The sequence below is a fragment of the Lithobates pipiens genome, unplaced genomic scaffold (genome assembly GCF_037356315.1).
Source record: "Lithobates pipiens isolate NorthernLeopardFrog02 unplaced genomic scaffold, aLitPip1_a1.2 Scaffold_8, whole genome shotgun sequence".
Lineage (NCBI taxonomy): Eukaryota > Metazoa > Chordata > Amphibia > Anura > Ranidae > Lithobates > Lithobates pipiens.
This window is the reverse complement of record NW_027507903.1, coordinates 657495396-657523186: the sequence shown is the minus strand read 5'-3', so window position 1 is coordinate 657523186 and position 27791 is coordinate 657495396. Positions and strand designations below refer to the sequence as shown.

The 27791-nt window shown below is 47.0% G+C and overlaps 1 protein-coding gene across 2 annotated transcripts in view; it reads right to left on the bottom strand.

The window, feature by feature from the left end:
- Positions 1-242: 242 nt before the first annotated feature.
- The window catches only part of LOC143961749 (placenta-specific gene 8 protein-like), a 64326-nt gene continuing 36777 nt past the window's right edge, over positions 243-27791 (bottom strand). For both annotated transcript variants that reach the window (XM_077471091.1, XM_077471090.1), the window contains exons 2-4: positions 24501-24621; positions 20609-20787; positions 243-11060 (exon numbers count right to left, since the gene is read on the bottom strand). In XM_077471091.1, coding sequence (XP_077327217.1) covers positions 10878-11060; positions 20609-20787; positions 24501-24612 — 474 coding nt within the window. In that variant the 5' untranslated portion in view covers positions 24613-24621 and the 3' untranslated portion in view covers positions 243-10877. The remainder of the gene's footprint in view (positions 11061-20608; positions 20788-24500; positions 24622-27791) is intronic.

Below are 27791 nucleotides of genomic sequence, written 5' to 3'. Positions count from 1 at the left end.
CTGGGAGCTTTATGAGCTCCATGCGGGAATACGAGGCTCCTGACAAGCTGAGGCACCTGGGAGCTTTATGAGCTCTATACGGGAATATGAGTTTTCTCCTGTGTCGGTGCTGTTTATAATAACAGATGGGGGAATTAATATCAGGAGGAAATCTCTAACACAAATATAAGGCACTATGACATTAAATGTAGAAGTGAGATAATAGTGTTGTGCAGCAGTAACAGCCAAGGACTTGACACACATTGATATTCATTGAAGCTTTAATGACCATATGCAGTACAGAAAGAAACAAATAGATATAACCAGTATTAAACTAAGGGTTTATAAAGAAGGTATCCAAATAGGAATACCTGCAACAGTTCTTACATTTGACCATTAGGTGGCGATGCAGTGTAACTACCGATACGGCACAGGTGAAAGAGCCGCTGCCAAACAGAACTTTGTGGAACACATACTGGTGGCAAGGACAAATACTTGCCCTGGAGAGGATAAACCAAGTGGTTGGGGCCCAGAACCTCACAGCAGGCTCCACCCAGGTACAGCTGCAGAAGGAATACAGTCTCTCACTTCTTCGGGGACCATCTGCAATGGACATACCAGGTGGTTGAGGCCCAGAACCCCACAGCAGGATACACATGGGTAAGCAGCAGAAAGAATACAGTCTCTTACTTCTTATAGGACCATCAGAGGATAGACCAGGTGGCTGAGGCCCAAAACCCCACAGAAGGTTCCACACAAGTACAGCTACAGAAGGAACACAGTCTCTCACTTCTTGGGGGACCGTCTGCAGAGGATAGACCAAGTGGTTGGGGCCCGGGACCTCACAGCAGACTCCACACAGGTACAGCTGCAGAAGGAATACAGTCTGTTACTACTGGAGGGCGGGGGACCATCGGCAGAGGATATACCAGGTGGTTGAGGCCCAGAACCCCACAGCAGGATACACACAGGTAAGCAGCAGAAAGAATACAGTCTCTTACTTCTTGGGGGACCAGGTGGCTGAGGCCCAAAACCCCACAGAAGGTTCCACACAGGTACGGTTGCAGAAGGAACACAGTCTCTCACTTCTTGGGGGACCGTCTGCAGAGGATAGACCCAGTGGTTGAGGCCCGGAACCTCACAGCAGGCTCCACAAAGGTACAGCTGCAGAAGGAATACAGTCTGTTACTACTGGAGGGCGGGGGACCATCGGCAGAGCATATACCAGGTGGTCGAGGCCCAGAACCCCACAGCAGGATACACATAGGTAAGCAGCAGAAAGAATACAGTCTCTTACTTCTTGGGAGACCAGGTGGCTGAGGCCCAAAACCCCACAGAAGGTTCCAAACAGGTACGGTTGCAGAAGGAACACAGTCTCTCACTTCTTGGGGGACAGTCTGCAGAGGATAGACCCAGTGGTTGAGGCCCGGAACCCCACAGCAGGCTCCACAAAGGTACAGCTGCAGAAGGAATACAGTCTGTTACTACTGGAGGGCGGGGGACCATCGGCAGAGCATATACCAGGTGGTCAAGGCCCAGAACCCCACAGCAGGATACACATAGGTAAGCAGCAGAAAGAATACAGTCTCTTACTTCTTGTAGGACCATCAGAGGATAGACCAGGTGGTTGAGGCCAAAAAGCTGCACAGCAGGCTCCATACAGGTTAAGCTGCAGAAGGAACACAGTCTCTCACTTCTTGGGGGACAGTCTGCAGAGGATAGACCCAGTGGTTGAGGCCCGGAACCCCACAGCAGGCTCCACACAGGTACAGCTGCAGAAGGAATACAGTCTGTAACTACTGGGGGGGGGGGGGACCATCTGCAGAGGATATACCAGGTGATTGAGGCCCAGAACCCCACAGCAGGATACACATAGGTAAGCAGTAAAAAGAATACAGTCTCTTACTTCTTGGGAGACCAGGTGGCTGAGGCCCAAAACCCCACAGAAGGTTCCACACAGGTACAGTTGCAGAAGGAACACAGTCTCTCACTTCTTGGGGGACAGTCTGCAGAGGATAGACCAAGTGGTTGAGGCCCAGAACCCCACAGCAGGCTCCACAAAGGTACAGCTGCAGAAGGAATACAGTCTGTTACTACTGGAGGGCGGGGGACCATCGGCAGAGCATATACCAGGTGGTCGAGGCCCAGAACCCCACAGCAGGATACACATAGGTAAGCAGCAGAAAGAATACAGTCTCTTACTTCTTGGGAGACCAGGTGGCTGAGGCCCAAAACCCCACAGAAGGTTCCACACAGGTACAGTTGCAGAAGGAACACAGTCTCTCACTTCTTGGGGGACAGTCTGCAGAGGATAGACCAAGTGGTTGAGGCCCAGAACCCCACAGCAGGCTCCACAAAGGTACAGCTGCAGAAGGAATACAGTCTGTAACTACTGAGGGGGGGGGACCATCTGCAGAGGATATACCAGGTTGTCAAGGCCCAGAACCCCACAGCAGGATACACATAGGTAAGCAGCAGAAAGAATACAGTCTCTTACTTCTTGTAGGACCATCAGAGGATAGACCAGGTGGTTGAGGCCAAAAAGCTGCACAGCAGGCTCCATACAGGTTAAGCTGCAGAAGGAACACAGTCTCTCACTTCTTGGGGGACAGTCTGCAGAGGACAGACCCAGTGGTTGAGGCCCGGAACCCCACAGCAGGCTCCACACAGGTACAGCTGCAGAAGGAATACAGTCTGTAACTACTGGGGGGGGGGGACCATCTGCAGAGGATATACCAGGTGATTGAGGCCCAGAACCCCACAGCAGGATACACATAGGTAAGCAGTAAAAAGAATACAGTCTCTTACTTCTTGGGAGACCAGGTGGCTGAGGCCCAAAACCCCACAGAAGGTTCCACACAGGTACAGTTGCAGAAGGAACACAGTCTCTCACTTCTTGGGGGACAGTCTGCAGAGGATAGACCCAGTGGTTGAGGCCCGGAACCTCACAGCAGGCTCCACAAAGGTACAGCTGCAGAAGGAATACAGTCTGTTACTACTGGAGGGCGGGGGACCATCGGCAGAGCATATACCAGGTGGTCGAGGCCCAGAACCCCACAGCAGGATACACATAGGTAAGCAGCAGAAAGAATACAGTCTCTTACTTCTTGGGAGACCAGGTGGCTGAGGCCCAAAACCCCACAGAAGGTTCCACACAGGTACAGTTGCAGAAGGAACACAGTCTCTCACTTCTTGGGGGACAGTCTGCAGAGGATAGACCAAGTGGTTGAGGCCCAGAACCCCACAGCAGGCTCCACAAAGGTACAGCTGCAGAAGGAATACAGTCTGTAACTACTGAGGGGGGGGGGGGGCATCGGCAGAGGATATACCAGGTGGTCAAGGCCCAGAACCCCACAGCAGGATACACATAGGTAAGCAGCAGAAAGAATACAGTCTCTTACTTCTTGTAGGACCATCAGAGGATAGACCAGGTGGTTGAGGCCAAAAAGCCGCACAGCAGGCTCCATACAGGTTAAGCTGCAGAAGGAACACAGTCTCTCACTTCTTGGGGGACAGTCTGCAGAGGATAGACCCAATGGTTGAGGCCTGGAACCCCGCAGCAGGCTCCACACAGGTACAGCTGCAGAAGGAATAGAGTCTGTCACTACTGAGGGGGGGAGCATCTGCAGTGTATAGACCAAGTGGTTGATGCCCAGAACCCCACAGAAGGCTCCGGACAGGTACAGCTGCAGAAATCTCTGGTAGAGCAGTCTAGGCACCAACCCACTTGAATGGCTGTATTGGGAAATCTATCTGGACAATATCCATCCATGGGTTAGTGTTGGGTGCTCTTAAGCCCTTTGTTGGCCCACAAACCCATTCTGGCATAAGAGGCACTGAACCTTCCCCTATCCATGTGAGCAAGCCAGCAGTGGTGAAACACATCAAGGGAGGTGGTTTTGGATGGAGCCATTAATGTGTACAGTTTTAAATTTTAAGTTAAATAGAAAAAAAAAGCAAAGTTTTGTAGTGCAGCTTTTATTGTCTGTTGACTGAGAGGGGAGACGGGCTTTGGAGGTCAGTACCTGGGTTGTCTGTGTGGATTGAAAAGAGCAAGTCTGAAGCTGAGCCATGGGTTTGGGTAGGCACTAAACCTGGTCACAGCTAGCTAGCCTAGATCAGGCATGGATTCACTGAGCACTGGTAGGCATGAGGAGCTGCAATTTATATCCCGTTGGGCAGGTCCAGGAGTCCAGGGTATGATGGAGCCCTGAGGATTGTGGATAATGTAAAGGGCCTAGCTTCGGGTAAAGGGCACTTCACTAAGCTAATATTATAGGATAGGTTCCTAACGTATTCAGGTGGACAAATACTCATAGTTTAGAACTTCTTCCTGAGTTTACACCTCACCGATAACCAATCTCTGGCAGGACTCTGTAGTATTGTGTGCAGATAATGGTGGGCAACTGTCACCCCACAAGCCATCAAAAGAACCCCTCAGAATGAAAACTCATCAGGGAAGGAACAATTTTTACAGACCGAGTCCCCACACTGTCTGAGAACCATAAATCATTTTCTTAGATCAGAGGGAATATGTTTCATCTGAAGATCCAAAATATTAGTTGTGGAGAGCTGTGAATTATCCCTTCTTATAGTACAAACTATGAGCTCCATGCGAATGCAAATTGCTATGCCCTGGTCATATAGAACCATCTAGGGACCATCAACCATGGACCATGGTTACATGATGACTGTTTTTGGCTTCCATGTGGAACTTGGACTGCGACCGGGATGATATGTTGGTGCCCAAAATCCTAACCCCAACCCAGCCCTCAGAACCAGCTTGCATCCTAAGAGCACTTCAGGGGTACCAACTCCAAAGGTGATTGGCCAAAGGGCACTGCCAATAACAGGATACAACCATAGTGCCCCGATAGTAAAGGTTATTTCTGGTTTTCTCCATTTTTATCTTCTAGCAACTAATCAATGTTTTTTTTCCTTTCTTGTCTTTCGTATTTTTTACCCCTGTACATATTTCTATAGAGATATTTCTAGAGATATTAAATATATAAAATGAATCGGTGGCCTTCTGTGTACTAAGCTATGAATTCATACACCCAGAGAGGTTGTTGCGTTATAATACTAGTACCTGTATGCTTTCAATTTAAGGATTTGTAGAGAGTGAACAAACAATAAAAAGACTATTTGAGGCAGAAATTATATGTTGCCTAAACTTCTACTTTAAGAGCCACGTGACCCAAGTTTCTTGGCTTTTTTGTACTGGAATTCTGGGATGCAAAACCACAATGCGTCAGCTCAACACATTTAACAAAGACCCCTTTTAAGACACTTCATTGACAAAGAACTTTAAAGTCATACCTCCATTGTTCAAAGATGAGGAAAAGGGACATATTTATGTACACAGTATGTAGGGTAGGCAAAAGACACCCCCCCCAGTTACATGGACTACAAAGAATTAATACAAAAAAAAGATTGGTTACACCCACAAGTTCTTTTTTTTATAACGGGTTTTCAGAACACAAAACAACAATAATATATATTTTATACGAAAGGTTTTTTTTGCAAGAGCTATACATCAGACCAAAAAGAGGGACAATTGAGGAGGAGACGGGAACAAAGGGACTTGGTTTCATAAGAGGCACAACTGAGGAGGAGACAGGGACAGAGAGACTTGGTTCCATAAGAGGGACAACTGAGGAGGAGACAGGGACAAAGAGACTTGGTTCCATAAGAGGGACAACTGAGGAGGAGACAGGGACAGAGAGTCTTGGTTCCATAAGAGGGACAACTGAGGAGGAGACAGGGACAACGAGACTTGGTTCCATAAGAGGGAAAACTAAGGAAAAGACAGGGACAGAGAGGCTTGGTTTCATAAGAGGGACAACTGAGGAGGAGACATGGACAGAGAGACTTGGTTCCATAAGAGGGAAAACTAAGGAAAAGACAGGGACAGAGAGACTTGGTTCCATAAGAGGGACAACTGAGGAGGAGACAGGGACAAAGAGACTTGGTTCCATAAGAGGGACAACTGAGGAGGAGACATGGACAAAGAGACTTGGTTCCATAAAAGGGACAACTGAGGAGGAGACATGGACAAAGAGACTTGGTTCCATAAGAGGGAAAACTAAGGAAAAGACAGGGACAGAGAGACTTGGTTCCATATTAGGGAAAACTGAGCAGGAGATGGGCTCGAGAGACTTGGTTCCATAGGATGGACAACTGAAGAGGAGACGAGGAGAGATGGATTTGGTTCCATAGAAGGGTTAACTGAAGAGGTGACGGGGACAGGGAGACTTAATACCATATCAGGGAAAACTGAGGAGGAGAGAGGGCAGAAGGACTTGGTAACATAGGAAGGACAACTGAAGAGGTGATGGGGACAGAGGGGCTTGGTTCCATAAGAGGGACAACTCAAGAGGAGACATGAACAGAGGTACTTGGTTCCATAGGAGGGACAACTCAAGGGGAAACATGAACAGAGGGACTTGGTTCCATAGGAGGGACAACTGAAGAGGACACAGTGACAGAGGGACTTGTTTCCATTTGAGGGAAAACGGAGGAGGAGACAGGGACAGAGGGACTTGGCTGCATAAGAGGGAAAACTGAGAAGGAGACAGGAAAAGAGAGACTACTTGGCTCCATAAGAGAAAAAACTAAGGAGGAGATGGGGACAGAGGAACTTTGAGGCGGGACAACTGAGGAGGAGACGGGGCAGAATGACTTGGTTCCATATCAGGGAAAACTGAGGAGGAGATGGGGCAGAAGGACTTTGTTCTATATTAGGGAAAACTGAGTAGAAGACAGGGCAGAGGGACTTGGTTGCATAAGAGGGAAAACTGAAGAGGAGACAGGAACAGAGACACTTGGTTCCATATCATGGAAAGCTGAGGAGGAGAAAGAGCAGAGGGACTTGGTTCCATAGGAGGGACAACTGAGGAGTAGATGGGGCCATAGAGACTTGGTTTCATAGGAGGGACAACTGAAGAGGAGACAGGGACAGAGAGACTTGGTTCCATAGGAGGGACAACTGAAGAGGAGACAGGGACAGAGAGACTTGGTTCCATAGGAGGGACAACTGAAGAGGAGACAGGGACAGAGAGACTTAGTTCCATATCAGGGAAAACTGAGCAGGAGATGGGCCAGAGAGACTTGGTTCCATAGGAGAGACAACTGAAGAGGAGACGAGGAGAGATGGATTTGGTTCCATAGGAGGGTTAATTGAAGAGGAGACGGGGACAGGGAGACTTAGTTCCATATCAGGGAAAACTGAGGAGGAGAGAGGGCAGAAGGACTTGGTAACATAGGAAGGACAACTGAAGAGAAGATGGGGACAGAGGGACTTGGTTCCATAAGAGGAACAACTGAAGAGGAGACATGAACAGAGGAACTTGGTTCCATAGGAGGGACAACTCAAGGGGAGACATGAACAGAGGGACTTGATTCCATAGGAGGGACAACTGAAGAGGACACAGTGACAGAGGGACTTGTTTCCATTTGAGGGAAAAGGAGGAGGAGACAGGGACAGAGGGACATGGCTGCATAAGAGGGAAAACTGAGAAGGAGACAGGAAAAGAGGGACTTGGTTCCATAAGAGAAAAAACAAAGAAGGAGATGGGGACAGAGGAACTTTGAGGAGGGACAACTGAGGAGGAGACAGGGCAGAATGACTTGGTTCCATATCAGGGAAAACTGAGGAGGAGATGAGGCAGAAGGACTTGGTTCCATATTAGGGAACACTGAGAAGACAGGGCAGAGGGACTTGGTTGCATAAGAGGGAAAACTGAAGAGGAGACAGGAACAGAGACACTTGGTTCCATATCATGGAAAGCTGAGGAGGAGAAAGAGCAGAGGGAATTGGTTCCATAGGAGGGACAACTGAGGAGTAGATGGGGCCATAGAGACTTGGTTTCATAGGAGGGACAACTGAAGAGGAGACAGGGACAGAGAGACTTGGTTCCATAGGAGGGACAACTGAAGAGGAGACAGGGACAGAGAGACTTGGTTCCATAGGAGGGACAACTGAAGAGGAGACAGGGACAGAGAGACTTAGTTCCATATCAGGGAAAACTGAGCAGGAGATGGGCCAGAGAGACTTGGTTCCATAGGAGAGACAACTGAAGAGGAGACGAGGAGAGATGGATTTGGTTCCATAGGAGGGTTAATTGAAGAGGAGACGGGGACAGGGAGACTTAGTTCCATATCAGGGAAAACTGAGCAGGAGAGAGGGCAGAAGGACTTGGTAACATAGGAAGGACAACTGAAGAGGAGATGGGGACAGAGGGGCTTGGTTGCATAAGAGGGACAACTCAAGAGGAGACATGAACAGATGGACTTGGTTCCATAGGAGGGACAACAGAGGAGGAGACAGGGACAGAGGGACTTAGTTCCATATCAGGGAAAACTGAGGAGGAGACAGGAACAGAGGGACTTGGTTCCATTGGATGGAAAACTGAGGAGGAGACAGGGACAGAGAGACTCAGTTCCATAAGAGGGACAATAGGGGACTAGGCTTGAAGTGTACGTTGAGAGAAAACCCTTTCTTCGTTTCGGATGGAGTGGAGAGTGAAATTTTCTTTTTTTTTATATTAAATTTTTTTATTAAGGATTTACAGGTGATATAACAAAGTAAAAAAGCATGTAATTGCAACAATATGTAGAGCAATAATGTTTAGTGAGCATAACGGATAATGTAGTTCAGGTTCATACATAGGCACAATGCTTAAAGAAGCTATTGCTATGTTACATTTAAGGTATTGCTTAAAATGATCTATGTATGACCCTCAAAATGTAAGTAGTATCAGTATTTCATGCAAACATATACAGAGTGGGCAAAATAAGGTTGAGAAACATGGGCAAATAAGATAGTAACCATAATGGCAGCAATAGACAAGAGAGCAATGAGTAACAGCATACCATAAATCCTGAGGGTCCCTTTGGTATATTAACGATGATATGTTGGGTAGTTCCTGATATGTTGGGTAGTGCCTGATATGTTGGGTAGTGCCTAGAGTCAACTAAGAATATATCCTAAGTATAAAGATGAGGTTATAGGCACAATAAGTATTAATACCTCGTGGGAGGTCCTAAAATAATTTCACGTGAGGGAACTGTACCTACGATCGTGCAGCCAGGGGGCCCACTGCCCCCCAAAAGTTGATTTCTTTGCATTGGGCCTTGGCAAAGACTTGATGACTTCCTTCATAGTATTATTATTCAGCAGTAATTACTGTAAGGTAGGAGATTTCGCATCTTTCCGCGAATTTGCTGTGGTCACCCTGGCTGCAAAAAAGGTATGGGCAGGGGCGGACTGACAACTCATGGGGCCCCCGGGCAATATTAGATTATGGGGCCCCCAGGCAATCAAAAATGATGGGGCCACACAGTATACACAAACACACGTACACAGTATACAATCACACAGTATACGCAGACATGTTTCTATTGGCTGAGAAGGTACTGGAGAGGTGGGGCAGCTATAATCTCGGGATTTTTTAGACCGAAAGGATGTCAGTAAGGGACATTTCAGAGACAGATGTAAAAAAAAAAAAACACAAATTTTTACATACTGTCCCTGATTTTACTATGGCTGGCAACCCTGATGGGGCCCCCTAGTGGCATGGGGCCCTCGGGCAGTGCCGAGTGGCTCAATGGTCAGTCCGCTCCTGGGTATGGGTGATTTGCCACTGTTCAATAACGACTCCTCAAAGAGCCAGTTTAGGTTTGGGGGGGGGGGGGGTACAGGAAACATGGGTAACAGAATATATAAGGTGAAAAATACCTCAATCCAAAAAACAGGTTAAATGTGGACAATGCTGTCAAGTAAGCACTATGGAACTTTAGTGCAAACTTGGTGGCATTGTCCGCATTTAACGATTCGATTTTCTGTTGGTCTGTTGGGTTTCACCCTTACCTGGGCCTCTGTTAGAGAGATTTCCCCCTCACTTCCCGTCTTGATGACCACATTTTACCAGATAGGAAGTGAGGAGATTTCTCAAACAAAATCTACTTGGGGAAAGTAGGGGAAGGTCAGGACCCTTGTCAATTCGTTTTTTTTCCTTTTTTATTATTTGCATTGCTGTTGAAGATTTCCCCTACTGTTGTCAGCAGGACAGGAATTGAAGGGGAGGGTCTCTCTCAAGCAGAGACCCTGATAACAATACAAACTTGACAGGCATCTTAATTTCCCCCACTTCATCTAAAAACTAAAGAAAAAAAAAAAATCATTAAACTTGACAAACTCTTTGAAGTTGAACTCCAGAGAACTGAGAAAACGACCCCTTGCGGTGGAGGTTCTTCCAGTTCTTCCAGGCAATGCTCAATCTTGACTAGGGTACCGAGAAAAAAGGACTTATTATTTGACTTATGCCTTGCTCCTGCAGGCTCCTCCTTCCAATGCGACCAATCCCTCACAGCCTTTTCCCTTTCGGCGGCTGTGACATCATCACATTACTATGCAGATCTAAGTCCTCCATTGTATGTGAGGACACCAAGGGTCCATCCACAAGCCAGAGAATTGGAGAGAAGAGGGAGGAGTCGGCTGCCAGGGGAGTGAGGGATAAGGTAAGTAAAAGTGCTTTCTATGGGAACCTTAGACAAAAATGAGCATTTAACTCTGATAGTTATGGGGGAGCCCCATAGCAGGGGTAGCTATTTTTATAAATTCTCACGGGGTTCGGCTTTAAAGAGTCTCTCAACATGGCTTCAACCATGGCAGTGTCAGAACGGCAGAAAGGTAGCTGTGGGAAGGTGAGGCTACTTTAGAAATCAGTTGGTCACATCAATAAATGAATTCAGATTGGTGGCACGTGGACACTATTCTATAAGGCAGTGTAAAATCCAATATGAAAGCGCAACAGCCCAACAAACCAATCAGTTTTCAGACGAATGAAGATGAGCGCTGATTGGTTGACTTAGGTTACTACAACTCAGAATGTTGCTTAGTATTCAGTGAGAGGAGTATAGCCTTGAGACTGGGGCATCATGGGTGCGTTGCTCAGGATGGTGGTCTGTGCGGTGGTGACCGTGGACCAATTCCCCCTCCGCCGGATCTCCCGGGCCATCTGACACCAAGTACAGGAGTAGCAGCAGCAGGAGCGAACGCAGTCATCGCAGATCGAACCCTGAAATGAGACCGGTGAAAAAGAGGCGTCAATTCAGATATGGGAAAGGAGGGTGTGAACATTCTATGTGGTCATTGTGCGATCTTGGGGCCGCACTCGAGGCTGCCTACATCATGGAAGTTGACCACTACTGTCCTAGGGTGATCGCTATATGCTGTGCTTCCATCTACACTATATTACCAAAGGTATTGGGACACCTGCCTTTACACGCACATGAACTTTAATGGCATCCCAGTCTTAGCCCGTAGGGTTCAATATTGAGTTGGCCCACCCTTTGCAGCTATAACAGCTTCAACTCTTCTGAGAAGGCCGTCCACAAGGTTTAGGAGGGTGTCTATGGGAATGTTTGACCATTCTTCCAGAAGTGCATTTGTGAGGTCAGGCACTGAAGTTGGATGAGAAGGTCTGGCTCACAGTCTCTCTAATTTATCCAAAAGGTGTTCTATCGGGTTGAGGTCAGGACTCTGTGCAGGCCAATCAAGTTCCTCCATCCCAAACTTCCTCATCCATGTCTTTATGGACCTTGCTTTGTGCACTGGTCCAAATCATTTGGTGGAGGGGGGATTATGGTGCGGGGGGTTGTCTTTCGGTGTTTGGACTTGGCCCCTTAGTTCCAGTGAAGGAAACTCTTAGCCCTTGTACACACGGCCGGAGATTCCGATGGAATGTGTCCGATCGGACCGTTTTGTCGGATAATCCATCGGACTGTTTCCATCTGAGTATCCGATGGACCAAGTTTTCCAACTTGTCGGTAAAATTTTGATCATGTGTAGAGAATTCCGATCGGACCAAGTGCCATGCATGCTCAGATCAAATTCCTACACCAAAGCTATTGGCTACTAGCCTGAACGTAGTCCCGTCGTAACGAAATAACATCATCACGTTCTGAACGATCGGATTTTCCGACAACTTTGTCCGACCGTGTGTATGGAACAGTTTCGGACAAAATCCGTCGGAAAAAATCAGATGGATTTGGTTGTCGGAATGTCCGACCGTGTGTACAAGGGCTTAAGGAATCAGCATACCAAGACATTTTAGACAATTTCCTGCTCCCAACTTTGTGGGAACAGTTTGGGGATGGCCCCTTCCTGTTCCAACATGACTGCGCACCAGTGCACAAATAGAAATATTAATAGAAACAAAAAACTATTAGCAGAATATAAAATGTGCCTTATAACCTGCTTTGACATTACCAATATGTTCACTGAGCTGGATGCTCATACTCCTTGTTGTTCTACCAACATACTGTAGGCCACAAGGGCATTGCAGCAAATACACAACATTGGTGGATATACAAGTAATAAATGAATCCGTGGAGTAAATCCTAGAGGTAGCTGTAGAAATAAAAGTGTTTTTCTTACCATATCCTAGCTTATTAACCACTTGAGCTCCAGGACTGACTAGCTCATTTTTTACAAAACGGCACCGCATTACTTTAACTGGCAATTACGCTATCGTGCAACGCTGTACCCAAATAAAAAAGTTTGTCCTTTTTTCCCCCACAAACAGAGCTTTCTTTTGGTGGTATTTGATTATCTCCTTTTTTTTTTTTTTTTTTTTTTTTTTGCACCATAAACAAAAAAAGGCTAACAATTTTGAAAAAAAAAACAACAACAATATTTTTGCTTTCTGCTCTAAATCCATATCCCAAAAAAATTTAAAAAATCGAATTTCTTCATCAATTTAGGGCAATATGTATTCTGCTACATGTTTGGAGGAGAAGCGGTTTAACCTTAACCTGCACAGGAGGTTTTTCACTGTCAGGGCAATAAGGATGTGGAACTCTCTTCCACAATTGGTGGTGGCTGCAGGGAGTATTGATATTTTTAAGAGACTCTTGAATGTGCATCTTAAAGAACACAACATAAAGGGATATGGGAAATAATTATAGACACTGACACATGTATCTACATAGCTTGAACTGAATGGACTATTGTCTTTATTCAACCTTATCTACTATGAGGTTGCATTGATGTGCACTGATGAGGCAGCACTGATGGGCACTGATAGGCAGCACTCATGGGCACTGATGAGCCTGCACTGGGCAGCACTGCTGTGCACTGATGAGGCAGCACTGATGCCCACTGATAGGCAGCACTGATGGGCACTGATGAGACAGCAATTCTGTGCACTGATTAGCCTGCACTGATGAGGCGGCACTGATGAGATAGCACTAAAACCTCACTAGAAGGCATCTGGAGAATGGTCATCGCTGCTCCCTGGCCTCGTGAGTATCGACTGTTCTGCAAGATCCTGGTGACCGTGTACTATTGGGACATCTGAGCCATATAGTTCTTCTTCTATGGGGTCCTAACCTCTGGCCTTCCCTTGGTCTCTTCAAGGGAACTGTATCCTGATACTTAGCAGAAGAACCATCTCTGAGGAACCTGGAGTATCCCATACCCCACACCCTCTCCCCCTTTGGTTTAATTTCCTGCAATCATTTATAAAAGGACATTCCCCTAGACTGCTTCTTGTGTCAGTCTGCTTTTGGACTGTGCAATGGTGTGCTGGCTGGCAGCCTCTATACAAGTAGGGGAGAACCCAGATCATCATCATCATCATCTATTGACAGGTCCAGAACCCAGATCATCATCATCATCTGTTGACAGGTCCAGAACCCAGATCATCATCAACATCATTATCTATTGACAGGTCCAAAACCCAGATGATCATCATCATCTATTGACAGGTCCAGAACTCAGATCATCATCGTCTATGGACAGGTCCAGAACCCAGATCATCATCATCATCTATTGACAGGTCCGGAACCCAGATCATTATCATCATCTATTGACAGGTCCAGAACCCAGATTATCATCATCATCATCTGTTGACAGGTCCAGAACCCAGATCACCATCATCATCTATTGACAGGTCCAGAACCCAGGTCATTATCATCATCTATTGACAGGTCCAGAACCCAGATCATCATCATCATCATCATCATCTGTTGACAGGTCTAGAACCCAGATCATCATGATCATCTATTGACAGATCCAGAACCCAGATCATCATCATCATCATCATCATCGATTAATGGGTCCAGAACCCAGATCATCATCTATTGACAGGTCCAGAACCCAGATCATCATCATCATCTATTGACAGATCCAGAACTCAGATCATCGTCATCTATGGACAGGTCTAGAACCCAGATCATCATCATCTATGGACAGGTCCAGAACCCAGATCATCATCATCTATTGACAGGTCCAGAACCCAGATCATCATCATCATCTATTGACAGATCCAGAACCCAGATAATCATCATCATTATTTATTGAAAGGTCAAGAACCCAGATCAACATCATCCTCTATTGACAGGTCCAGAATTCAGATCGTCATCATCTATTGACAGGTCCAGAACCCAGATCATCATCATCCTCTATTGACAGGTCCAGAACCCAAATCATCATCATCTATTGACAGGTCCAGAACCCAGATCATCATCATCCTCTATTGACAGGTCCAGAACCCAAATCATCATCATCTATTGACAGGTCCTGTTCAGGGGTACCGCTTCACAAGCCAAAAGTTAGGCTTGTTTTTCCTAAAAAAAATCAAATGTATTGCTTTCTTCTCTTAAGCAATGACAAATGTATTGCTGAATAAAAAAAAGCAGATAGCAGAAATGTAGAAATTGCCCCGCGGGGCTGTACAGGGAAGAGGTGATGGGGTTCAAACAACTTTTTTGTATTCGGGTTTTGTGTGATGAAATATTGAAATGCTGGTACAGCATCTATACCCCTTTTCTTTCTACATACTTTTCATTATTTACCACCAATACATCACTCCCTCCATCCAGGGCTGCATGGGGTCCAACCTACCTAAAAGGACCTCCTCTTACCCCCTGTCAATCAATCTAAATGCTGACAGCTCTAACAGCTCTATCAGAGAGTAATGCACATGTGAATGGATCCCTACTTTTTTTTTTTTTACTTTATTCATTCAATTTTTTTTTTTTAACTGCTTTGTTGGAAGGGGAGCTTTGGTGATGTTTCACTTTTGGAACAGAGAAAGGGAATGAAGACATATATTCCTCCACCCCCCTTCTCTACAGCCTCAGATGCACAGATGAATGAATGCAAAGCGTTTAGGGGCATCCTGTTCATTCACAAACTGAAGCATAGTAAACACGGTTTGCTATGCTTCCACGGTGAATGAACACAGGAGTGATCAGCACCAATCACTCACTGTGTTTTCAGGAAAGGAAAGGGCTGATATGAAATGATTCCCCCTGTGTGCCCCTTAGCAGCTGCCAACAGGAGGGAGAGGGCAGCCGGCAGCAAGAGGGAAAGGGTACACGGGGGGGCCCCAGACAATAGGTGAAAGGGGAGGGGGGGGTTCACAGGGGGGCAGTGATCAGGCAAAGAAAACCTAACCTGGATTGACTTCAGTATAACCAGCCTGCCCATAGACGGATTAAAATTTAGCCGGTTCCTGCTGAAGATAAGGGTCTGGTAAGGATGAAGGGAATCCCTGGCCACTTCATTTACAAAAAGAACAATTGGGGCTGGGAGTTGTTAGTTATCAGCAATTGAAATGTCAGGTTGGTATACATCATACAGATGTCACAGGCAGGTTTAGGGAGTCCCCCAGACATATGATTTAAAAGAGATTAACATTTCTAACCAGTTCCTGACCACGCTATAGGTGAGTGACGACTACAGCGCAGTAGCACATTGCCGGGAAGGCGTCATATGATGCCCTCCCATAATCGTGCTTTCCACACGCCCTCTGTGACTGACCCGTCCTTACGACACCACTGATCACAGAGCGGGGTTAGGAGCCAATCACAGCAACTCTTTACCACATGATCATCGGTGTCCAATCACAACTGATCACATAGCAAATACAAGCCGGATATCAGCTTTTCTTTCCTCACACAGTGTGAGGAAAGCCGATTTTGTGTTAAAGGGACATGTACACTAATAGTCAGGGCACTGATTATCAGTGCATTCCCAACAGTGGCCACCAGTGCTGCCAATCAGTGCTCACCAGTTCTGTAAATCAGTGCCACCAGTGCCACCTATCAGTGCCCATCAGTGCCCCTTATCAATGCCCATTCATGACACCTATCAATACTGCCTATCAGTTCCCATCTGTGACACCTATCAGTGCCCTTCAGTGCTGCCTATGAGTTCCCATCAGTGCTGCCTATCAGTGCCCTTCAGTGCCGCCTATACTCAGTGCGGCCTATCAGTGCCACTTCATCAGCACCCATCCGTACCAACTAGCAGTGCCCATTAGTGCTACCCATCAGTGCCAATGATTAGTGCTGCCTATCAGTGCCCATCAGTACCACTTATCAGTGCCTATTCGTGACACCTATCAGTGCCCTTCAGTGCCGCCTATCAGTGCTCATCAGTGCTACCTATCAGTGCCGCCTATCAGTACCACCTCATCAGCACCCATCCGTGCCATCTATCAGTGCTACCTATCAGTGCCCATCAATGTCCCCTGTCAGTGCCCATCAGTGTCGCCTATCAGTACTCATCAGTGAAGCCTATCGGTGCCCATAAGTAAATCAGTGAGTCATCAGTGTGTATCACCGTCCATCAGTACAGCCTCATCAGTGCCCATCAGTGCCACCTTTCAGTGCCACCTCCTCAGCACCCATCTGGGCCGCCTATCAGTGCCCATCAGTGTTGCCTGTCAGTGCCCATCAGTGTTGCCTGTCAGTGCCCATCAGTGGCGCCTATCAGTACTCCTCAGTGCCCATCAATGAAGCCTATCGGTGCCCATCAGTACAGCCTCATCAGTGTCCATCAGCACCCATCATTACAGCCTCATTAGTGCCCATCAGTGCTACCTTTCAGTGCCATCTATCAGTATCAATGATTAGTGCTGCCTATCAGTGCCTCTCAGTTCCCATCTGTGACACCTATTAGTGCCCTTCAGTGCTGCCTATGAGTTCCCATCAGTGCTGCCTTTCAGTGCCGCCTATACTCAGTGCCGCCTATCAGTGTCACTTTATCAGCACCCATCCGTAAAACCTAGCAGTGCCAATTAGTGCTACCCATCAGTGCCAATGATTAGTGCTGCCTATCAGTGCCCATCAGTACCACTTATCAGTGCCTATTTGTGACACCTATCAGTGCCCTTCAGTGCCGCCTATCAGTGCTCATCAGTGCTACCTATCAGTGCCGTCTATCAGTACCACCTCATCAGCACTATCTATCAGTGCCCATCAATGTCGCCTGTCAGTGCCCATCAGTGTCGCCTATCAGTACTCATCAGTGAAGCCTATTGGTGCTCATCAGTATAGCCTCATCAGTGTGTATCACCGTCCATCAGTACAGCCTCATCAGTGCTCATCAGTGCCACCTTTCAGTGCCACCTCCTCAGCACCCATCTGGGCCGCCTATCAGTTCCCATCAGTGCTACCTATCAGTGCCCATCAGTGTTGCCTGTCAGTGCCCATCAGTGTTGCCTGTCAGTGCCCATCAGTGGCGCCTATCAGTACTCCTCAGTGCCCATCAATGAAGCCTATCGGTGCCCATCAGTACAGCCTCATCAGTGTCCATCAGCACCCATCATTACAGCCTCATTAGTGCCCATCAGTGCTACCTTTCAGTGCCATCTATCAGTATCAATGATTAGTGCTGCCTATCAGTGCCTCTCAGTTCCCATCTGTGACACCTATTAGTGCCCTTCAGTGCTGCCTATGAGTTCCCATCAGTGCTGCCTTTCAGTGCCCTTCAGTGCCGCCTATACTCAGTGCCGCCTATCAGTGTCACTTCATCAGCACCCATCCGTAAAACCTAGCAGTGCCAATTAGTGCTACCCATCAGTGCCAATGATTAGTGCTGCCTATCAGTGCCCATCAGTACCACTTATCAGTGCCTATTTGTGACACCTATCAGTGCTCATCAGTGCTACCTATCAGTGCTGTCTATCAGTACCACCTCATCAGCACCCATCCGTGCCATCTATCAGTGCTACCTATCAGTGCCCATCAATGTCGCCTGTCAGTGCCCATCAGTGTCGCCTATCAGTACTCATCAGTGAAGCCTATTGGTGCCCATCAGTACAGCCTCATCAGTGTCCATCAGCACCCATCATTACAGCCTCATTAGTGCCCATCAGTGCTACCTTTCAGTGCCATCTATCAGTATCAATGATTAGTGCTGCCTATCAGTGCCTCTCAGTTCCCATCTGTGACACCTATTAGTGCCCTTCAGTGCTGCCTATGAGTTCCCATCAGTGCTGCCTTTCAGTGCCGCCTATACTCAGTGCCGCCTATCAGTGTCACTTTATCAGCACCCATCCGTAAAACCTAGCAGTGCCAATTAGTGCTACCCATCAGTGCCAATGATTAGTGCTGCCTATCAGTGCCCATCAGTACCACTTATCAGTGCCTATTTGTGACACCTATCAGTGCCCTTCAGTGCCGCCTATCAGTGCTCATCAGTGCTACCTATCAGTGCCGTCTATCAGTACCACCTCATCAGCACTACCTATCAGTGCCCATCAATGTCGCCTGTCAGTGCCCATCAGTGTCGCCTATCAGTACTCATCAGTGAAGCCTATTGGTGCTCATCAGTATAGCCTCATCAGTGTGTATCACCGTCCATCAGTACAGCCTCATCAGTGCTCATCAGTGCCACCTTTCAGTGCCACCTCCTCAGCACCCATCTGGGCCGCCTATCAGTTCCCATCAGTGCTACCTATCAGTGCCCATCAGTGTTGCCTGTCAGTGCCCATCAGTGTTGCCTGTCAGTGCCCATCAGTGGCGCCTATCAGTACTCCTCAGTGCCCATCAATGAAGCCTATCGGTGCCCATCAGTACAGCCTCATCAGTGTCCATCAGCACCCATCATTACAGCCTCATTAGTGCCCATCAGTGCTACCTTTCAGTGCCATCTATCAGTATCAATGATTAGTGCTGCCTATCAGTGCCTCTCAGTTCCCATCTGTGACACCTATTAGTGCCCTTCAGTGCTGCCTATGAGTTCCCATCAGTGCTGCCTTTCAGTGCCCTTCAGTGCCGCCTATACTCAGTGCCGCCTATCAGTGTCACTTCATCAGCACCCATCCGTAAAACCTAGCAGTGCCAATTAGTGCTACCCATCAGTGCCAATGATTAGTGCTGCCTATCAGTGCCCATCAGTACCACTTATCAGTGCCTATTTGTGACACCTATCAGTGCTCATCAGTGCTACCTATCAGTGCTGTCTATCAGTACCACCTCATCAGCACCCATCCGTGCCATCTATCAGTGCTACCTATCAGTGCCCATCAATGTCGCCTGTCAGTGCCCATCAGTGTCGCCTATCAGTACTCATCAGTGAAGCCTATTGGTGCTCATCAGTATAGCCTCATCAGTGTGTATCACCGTCCATCAGTACAGCCTCATCAGTGCCCATCAGTGCCACCTTTCAGTGCCACCTCCTCAGCACCCATCCAGGCCACCTATCAGTTCCCATCAGTGCTACCTATCAGTGCCCATAAGTGTTGCCTGTCAGTGCCCATCAGTGCCACCTATCAGTACTCCTCAGTGCCCATCAATGAAGCCTATCGGTGCCCATCAGTACAGCCTCATCAGTGTCCATCAGCACCCATCATTACAGCCTCATCAGTGCCCATCAGTGCTAACTTTCAGTGCCACCTATCAGTATCAATGATTAGTGCTGCCTATCAGTGCCTCTCAGTGGCCATCAGTGCCACTTATTAGTGCCCATTCGTGACACCTATCAGTGCCCTTCAGTGCCACCTATCAGTGCCCATCAATGCTACCTATCAGTGCCCTTCAGTGCCACCTATCAGTGTCACCTCATCAGCATCCATCCGTGCCACCTATCCTATCAGTGCCCATCAGTGCCGCCTATCAGTACTCATCAGTGCCCATCAGTGAAGTCTATCATGCCCATCATTACAGCCTCATCAGCGCACCTCAGTAAAGGAGAAAAATAACTTCTTCAAAATTTTCAGTCTTTTTTGTTTATTTACCAAAACATAAAACCCCCAGTGGTGATCAAATACCACCAAAAGAAAGCTCTATTTGTGTGAAAAAAAATGATAAAAATTTCATCTGGCTAGAGTGTTGCATGACCGCACAATTGTCATTCAAAGTGTGACAGCACTGACAGCTGAAAATTGGCCTGGGCAGGGTGGGGGTGAAAATATCCAATAGGCAAGTGGTTAAGCAGCCCCCCATTGCACTTTGTTTGACAATCCCTTGCCTATGTTTTAATTTCCATTATTCATTTGTAAGATTCCACACTTATTGACTTCAATAGTGTTCAGATTCAGCATCCGAACCTCTATAAAGTTTGCTAAACTTTGCTAGAACGGAACCCAGGTACGTTCAGCTCATCACTAATAGTGACTCCCTATACCTTGATGACACCAACATGACTCCTAAAACACACATCCCTGAGCAACTATGGCACCATATTTGTTGGCTACAGAAACCTGGTGACCACCCGCCAATATGGCGGCAATGACCCAGATCATGGGGTGGGCCACTAAACTTGTATCAGAAATAAAACTAGTGTAAGGTCTAGACACAGAGATACTTCCTCAGCCTGCATTAGACTTACATGAATCTTGTGTCTCTCGCGGACAGCGGCTCTCATGGCAATAGTCATAGGAGGGCAGATCCCGCTACAGCCAACGTATCCCATGCACATCGGATCCATCAACGGCAGACAGTAACACTCTCCAAATTCACTGACTGTGCTACATTGCATGCAGGGGAAGCACCAGAGAGCACAGCAACCTGCCAAGAGAGACCGGGGATGGGTGAGAGAGAGGAGAGAGTGATTATTATCATTATACACGGTTTATATAGCGACGACAGTTGGAAAAACACTTTAAAATAATGGGAGATGGTAGAGTTACAAGGTAATCCAATACAGAGGTACGGAGGAAAGGGGGAGAGATCAGATATACGGGGATGGGAGATCAGAGGTACAGAGGGGAGAGAGAGAGAGATCAGAGGTACGGGGGGGGGGGGGGGGGGGAGATCAGAGGTACAGAGGGGAGAGAGGGAGAGAGAGAGAGATATCAGAGGTACGGAGGGGGGATAGAGAGAGATGAGAGGTATTGAGGGGGAGAAAGAGAGATCAGAAATATGGAGGGGGAGGGAGAGATCAGATGTACAGAGGGGAGAGAGAGAGATCAGAGGTATGGAGGGGGAGAGAGAGATCAGAGGTATGGAGGGGGGGAGGGATCAGAGGTACATGGGGGAGAGAGAGATCAGAGGTGCAGGGGGGAGAGAGAGAGAGATCAGAGGTATGGAAGGGGAGAGAGAGATCAGCAGTACGGGGAGAGAGAGAGACAGATAAGAGGTATGGAGAGGGAGAGAGATCAGAGGCATGGAGGGGAAGAGAGAGACCAGAGATATGAAGGGGAGAGAGAAATCAGTGGTACAGGGGGGGTGAGAGATGAGAGGTATGGAGGGGGAGAGAGCGAGAACAGAGGTATGGAGGGAGAGAGAGAGAGCAGAGGTACGGGGGGAGAGAGATCAGTGGTATGGGGGGTGATAGAGAGCGAGAACAGAGGTATGGAGGGAGAGAGAGAGAGCAGAGGTACGGGGGGAGAGAGAGAGATCAGAGGTACAGAGGGGGAGAGAGATCAGTGGTATGGAGGGAGAGAGAGAGATCAGAGGTATGGAGGGAGAGAGAGAGATCAGAGGTATGGAGGGAGAGAGAGATCGGAGGTATGGAGGGAGAGAGAGAGATCAGAGGTATGGAGGGAGGGAGAGAGAGATCAGAGGTATGGAGGGGAGAGAGAGAGAGAGATCAGAGGTACGGAAGGGGAGAGAGAGATCAGAGGTATGGGGGAGAGAGATCAGAGGTATGGGAGAGAGAGAGAGATCAGAGGTATAGAGGGGAGAGAGAGAGAGATCGGAGGTATGGAGGGGAGAGAGAGAGAGAGAGAGATCAGAGGTATGGAAGGGAGAGAGAGAGATGAGATGTATGGAGGGGGGAGAGAGAGAGATCAGAGGTATGGATGGGAGAGAGAGAGAGATCAGAAGTATGGAGGGAGAGAGAGAGAGATCAGAAGTATGGAGGGAGAGAGAGAGAGAGAGAGAGATCAGAGGTATGGAGGGGGAGAAAGAGAGAGATCAGAGAGAGATCAGAAGGTACGGAGGGAGAGTGAGAGATCAGAGGTATGGAGGGAGAGAGAGAGAGAGATCAGAGGTATGGAGGGAGAGAGAAATCAGAGGTATAGGGGGAGAGAGAGAGATCAAAGGTATGGGAGAGAGAGAGAGATCAGAGGTATGGAGGGAGAGAGAGAGAGAGATCAGAGGTATGGAGGGAGAGAGAAATCAGAGGTATAGGGGGAGAGAGAGAGATCAAAGGTATGGGAGAGAGAGAGAGATCAGAGGTATGGAAGGGGAGAGAGAGATCAGCAGTACGGGGAGAGAGAGAGACAGATAAGAGGTATGGAGAGGGAGAGAGATCAGAGGCATGGAGGGGAAGAGAGAGACCAGAGATATGAAGGGGAGAGAGAAATCAGTGGTACAGGGGGGGTGAGAGATGAGAGGTATGGAGGGGGAGAGAGCGAGAACAGAGGTATGGAGGGAGAGAGAGAGAGCAGAGGTACGGGGGGAGAGAGATCAGTGGTATGGGGGGTGATAGAGAGCGAGAACAGAGGTATGGAGGGAGAGAGAGAGAGCAGAGGTACGGGGGGAGAGAGAGAGATCAGAGGTACAGAGGGGGAGAGAGATCAGTGGTATGGAGGGAGAGAGAGAGAGAGAGATCAGAGGTATGGAGGGAGAGAGAGAGATCAGAGGTATGGAGGGAGAGAGAGATCGGAGGTATGGAGGGAGAGAGAGAGATCAGAGGTATGGAGGGAGGGAGAGAGAGATCAGAGGTATGGAGGGGAGAGAGAGAGAGAGATCAGAGGTACGGAAGGGGAGAGAGAGATCAGAGGTATGGGGGAGAGAGATCAGAGGTATGGGAGAGAGATCAGAGGTATAGAGGGGAGAGAGAGAGAGAGATCAGAGGTATGGAAGGGAGAGAGAGAGATGAGATGTATGGAGGGGGGAGAGAGAGAGATCAGAGGTATGGATGGGAGAGAGAGAGAGATCAGAAGTATGGAGGGAGAGAGAGAGAGAGAGATCAGAGGTATGGAGGGGGAGAAAGAGAGAGATCAGAGAGAGATCAGAAGGTACGGAGGGAGAGTGAGAGATCAGAGGTATGGAGGGAGAGAGAGAGAGAGATCAGAGGTATGGAGGGAGAGAGAAATCAGAGGTATAGGGGGAGAGAGAGAGATCAAAGGTATGGGAGAGAGAGAGAGATCAGAGGTATGGAGGGAGAGAGAGAGAGAGAGATCAGAGGTATGGAGGGAGAGAGAGAGATCAAAGGTATGGGGGAGAGAGAGAGATCAGAGGTATGGAGGGAGAGAGAGAGAGAGAGATCAGAGGTATGGAGGGAGAGAGAGAGATCAGAGGTATGGAAGGGGAGAGATAGAGATCAGAGGTATGGAGGGAGAGAGAGAGAGATCAGAGGTACGGAGGGAGAGAGAGAGAGAGATCAGAGGAATGGAGGGAGAGAGATCCAAGTTATGGAGGGGGAGAGAGAGAGATCAGAGGTATGGAGGGGGAGAGAGGGAGATCAGAGGTATGGGGGGAGAGAGATCAGAGGTATGGACGGGGAGAGAGAGATCAGAGGTATGGGGGGAGAGAGAGAGATCAGAGATACGGGGGAGAGAGAGAGATCAGAGGTATAGAGGGGAGAGAGATCAGAGATACGGGGGAGAGAGAGAGATCAGAGGTATGGAGGGGAGAGAGATCAGAGATACGGGGGAGAGAGAGATCAGAGGTATGGGGGAGAGAGATCAGAGGTATGGAGGGGAGAGAGATCAGAGGTATGGAGGGGAGAGAGATCAGAGGTATGGAGGGAGAGAGAGAGATCAGAGGTATGGAGGGGAGAGAGATCAGAGATACGGGGGAGAGAGAGATCAGAGGTATGGGGGAGAGAGATCAGAGGTATGGGGGAGAGAGATCAGAGGTACTGAGGGGGAGAGAGAGATCAGAGGTATGGAGGGGGTGAGAGAAATCAGAGGTATGGAGGGGGAGAGAGAGAAATCAGAGGTATGGAGGGGAGAGAGAGAGATCAGGGGTTTGAAGAGGGAGAGAGAGAGTGTTTAGAGGTATGGAGGGGGAGAGAGAGAGATCAGAGGTATGGGGGAGAGAGAGAGATCAGAGGTACAGGGGGAGGGAGATTAGAGGTAGAGAAAGAGGTCAGGAACAGAGAGATTGGAGGGGTAAAGGAGAGATGGGGGATGGGGAGGTAGAAAGGAAGATCGGACAGAAAGAGAGAGACCTGGGAGGTATAAAGATCCTGGAGAGTGAGAGAGATTGTAGAGAAGAGAGAGAGAGAGAGAGAGAGAGAGAGAGAGAGAAAGTTAGGGGAGAGAAGAGAGAGAGATTACATGGTGACAATAATCCTGCTGAAGGGTTTTGGGTGAGAAGCTACGTACAGATGCCGCAGTCCTCGCAGCAGTCACACATATCGCTGCTCCATCGCGGCCCCTGGCTGACGGTCACCGTCTGTGTGGTGACCACCCCGGGCTGAGTGACAACCGTCTGCATCTCCTAATCCTGTACAGAGAACGAAAGAAAGATTTTCAACAACTATATAAAGACACACAATGATTTGATTGCTTCAATTCTAGTGACGGTTTTAAGGCCAGAAAATTAGAATGCCCATGTGGATACCAATTTTCATCACATTTAGCAGAATTGATGCAATCCATATACATGTGGTTTAAAAACTGTTTACCTATGCGGGGATGGGATGCTTTACATATTTTTTTTCTTCTTTTTTTTTTTTTACACTTTACTTTTATTTTTTTTATCACTTTTAGTCCTATTACAAGGATTGCAAACATCCCCTGCAATAGAAATAAGGATGAAAGGTTTATTGAGAGATCGGGGGGATCAAAAAAACCTCAAATCTCTCCTTTACCCTTAAAAGCAAAAGAAAATAAATAATTTTGCATTTTGACTTAAAAAAAAAAAATAGTTTTGGCCTGAGACCTGGAAGTGACTTCAGAGGTCGCTCTGGTCCTCCAAGGGCATAAAGATGAGTGGGGGGGCATTGGACTTCCTGCCCAGCAAACGGCCGCATCGGACCACTTCCGGGCTTTACCGACAGCTCTGGGAAGCCGTGGGGTGGGGGTGGGGGCACTTCTCCCGCCGCATCTAAAAGTGATCCAACGGTGAATGTGCCAACAGGACCACGTTTATCCGATGCAGAATCATCCATAGTTTGAAAGTAAAAAAAAAAATTTAAAAAAATGTTTGTGATGCGGCACTGCGTCGCTTTAACTGACAATTGCACGATTGTGCGACGTTGTACCCAAACAAAATAAAAGACCTTTTTTTTTCCCCCCACAAATAGAGCTTTCCTTTGGTGGTATTTGATCACCCCTGCATTTTTTATTTTTTGTGCTATAGAGAAAAAAAGAGTGACAATTTTGAAAAAAAAAACAAAAAAAAAACGTTTTTTACTTTTTGCTATAATAAATATCTCCACAAAAAAAAAAAAAAAAAAAAAGCTAATTTCTTCATCAGTTTAGTCCGATATATATTCTTCTTCATATTTTTGGAGAAAAAAATTAAAAAGATTGCAATAAGCATATATTGATTGGTTTGCGCAAAAGCTATAGCGCCTACAAAATACGGGGCTGGATTTATGGCATTTTTATTTATTTTTTTACTAGCCATAACATCAGTATTAATACGATGCTGGATTTATGGCATTTTTATTTATTTTTTACTAGCCATAACATCAGTATTAACCACTTACATACTGGAAGATTTCTTTTGGAGGTATTTGTTTTTATTTTTTTGCGCTATAAACAAAAAAAGGGTCAATTTTGAAAAAAAAAAAAAAAACAATATTTTTTACTTTTTGTTATAATAACTATACCCCAAAAAAAGTAAAAAAATTCTTCATCAGTTTAGGCTGATATATATTATTCTACATATTTTTGGTAAAAAAAAAATTGCAATAAGCGTATATTGATTGGTTTGCGCAAAAGTTATAGCGTTTACAAAATACGGGGATAGATTTATGGAATTTTTATTTTTTTTTATTTTTTTTTACTAGCCATAACAGCAGTATTAACCACTTACATAGACAAGATTTATTTTGGTGGTATTTGATCACCTCTGCATTTTTTATTTTTTGCGCTATAAACAAAAAAAAGAGTGTCTATTTAAAAAAACAAAACAAAAAAGAAAAAACAATATTTTTTACTTTTTGTTATAATAAATATCCCAAAAAAAAATTAAAAAAATTCTTCATCAGTTTTGGCTGATATATATTATTCTACATATTTTTTGGTAAAAGAAAATTGCAATAAGAGTATATTGATTGGCTTGCGCAAAAGTAATAGCGTCTACAAAATACGGGGATAGATTTATGGCATTTTTATTTTTTTTTTATTTTTTTTACTAGCCATAACAGCAGTATTAACCACTTACATACTGGAAGATTTATTTTGGAGGTATTTGATCACCTCTGCGGTTTTTATTTTGTTTTTTTATTTTTAGCTTGTCGGTTCAAATCCCAACTGCAGCACTAAGCTCGTCGGTTCAAATCCCAACCACAGCACTAAGCTCGTCGGTTCAAATCCCAACCACAGCACTAAGCTCGTCGGTTCAAATCCCAACCACAGCACTAAGCTCGTCGGTTCAAATCCCAACCACATCACTAAGCTCGTCGGTTCAAATCCCAACCACAGCACTAAGCTCGTCGGTTCAAATCTCAACCGCAGCACTAAGCTCGTCGGTTCAAATCTCAACCGCAGCAATAAGCTCGTCGGTTCAAATCTCAACCGCAGCACTAAGCTCGTCGGTTCAAATCCCAACCACAGCACTAAGCTTGTCGGTTCAAATCCCAACCACATCACTAAGCTCGTCGGTTCAAATCCCAACCACAGCACTAAGCTCGTCGGTTCAAATCTCAACCGCAGCACTAAGCTCGTTGGTTCAAATCCCAACCACAGCACTAAGCTTGTCGGTTCAAATCCCAACCACATCACTAAGCTCGTCGGTTCAAATCCCAACCACAGCACTAAGCTCGTCGGTTCAAATCCCAACCACATCACTAAGCTCGTCGGTTCAAATCCCAACCACAGCACTAAGCTCGTCGGTTCAAATCTCAACCGCAGCACTAAGCTCGTCGGTTCAAATCTCAACCGCAGCAATAAGCTCGTCGGTTCAAATCTCAACCGCAGCACTAAGCTCGTCGGTTCAAATCCCAACCACAGCACTAAGCTTGTCGGTTCAAATCCCAACCACATCACTAAGCTCGTCGGTTCAAATCCCAACCACAGCACTAAGCTCGTCGGTTCAAATCTCAACCGCAGCACTAAGCTCGTTGGTTCAAATCCCAACCACAGCACTAAGCTTGTCGGTTCAAATCCCAACCACATCACTAAGCTCGTCGGTTCAAATCCCAACCACAGCACTAAGCTCGTCGGTTCAAATCTCAACCGCAGCACTAAGCTCGTCGGTCCAAATCTCAACCACAGCACTAAGCTCGTCGGTCCAGATCTCAACCACAGCACTAAGCTCGTCGGTCCAAATCTCAACCAAAGCACATTCTGCCGGTGTGGGCTTCCTCCCGGTGATCTGGTCTCCCTCCACACACGTGCTGGGAGGTCATTTATCCCCAGTATGTGTCAGTGAGGGACCGTAGATTGTAAGCTCCTCGTGAGCAGGGACTGATGTGAATGCGTGTTATACATGTGAATTGTCGG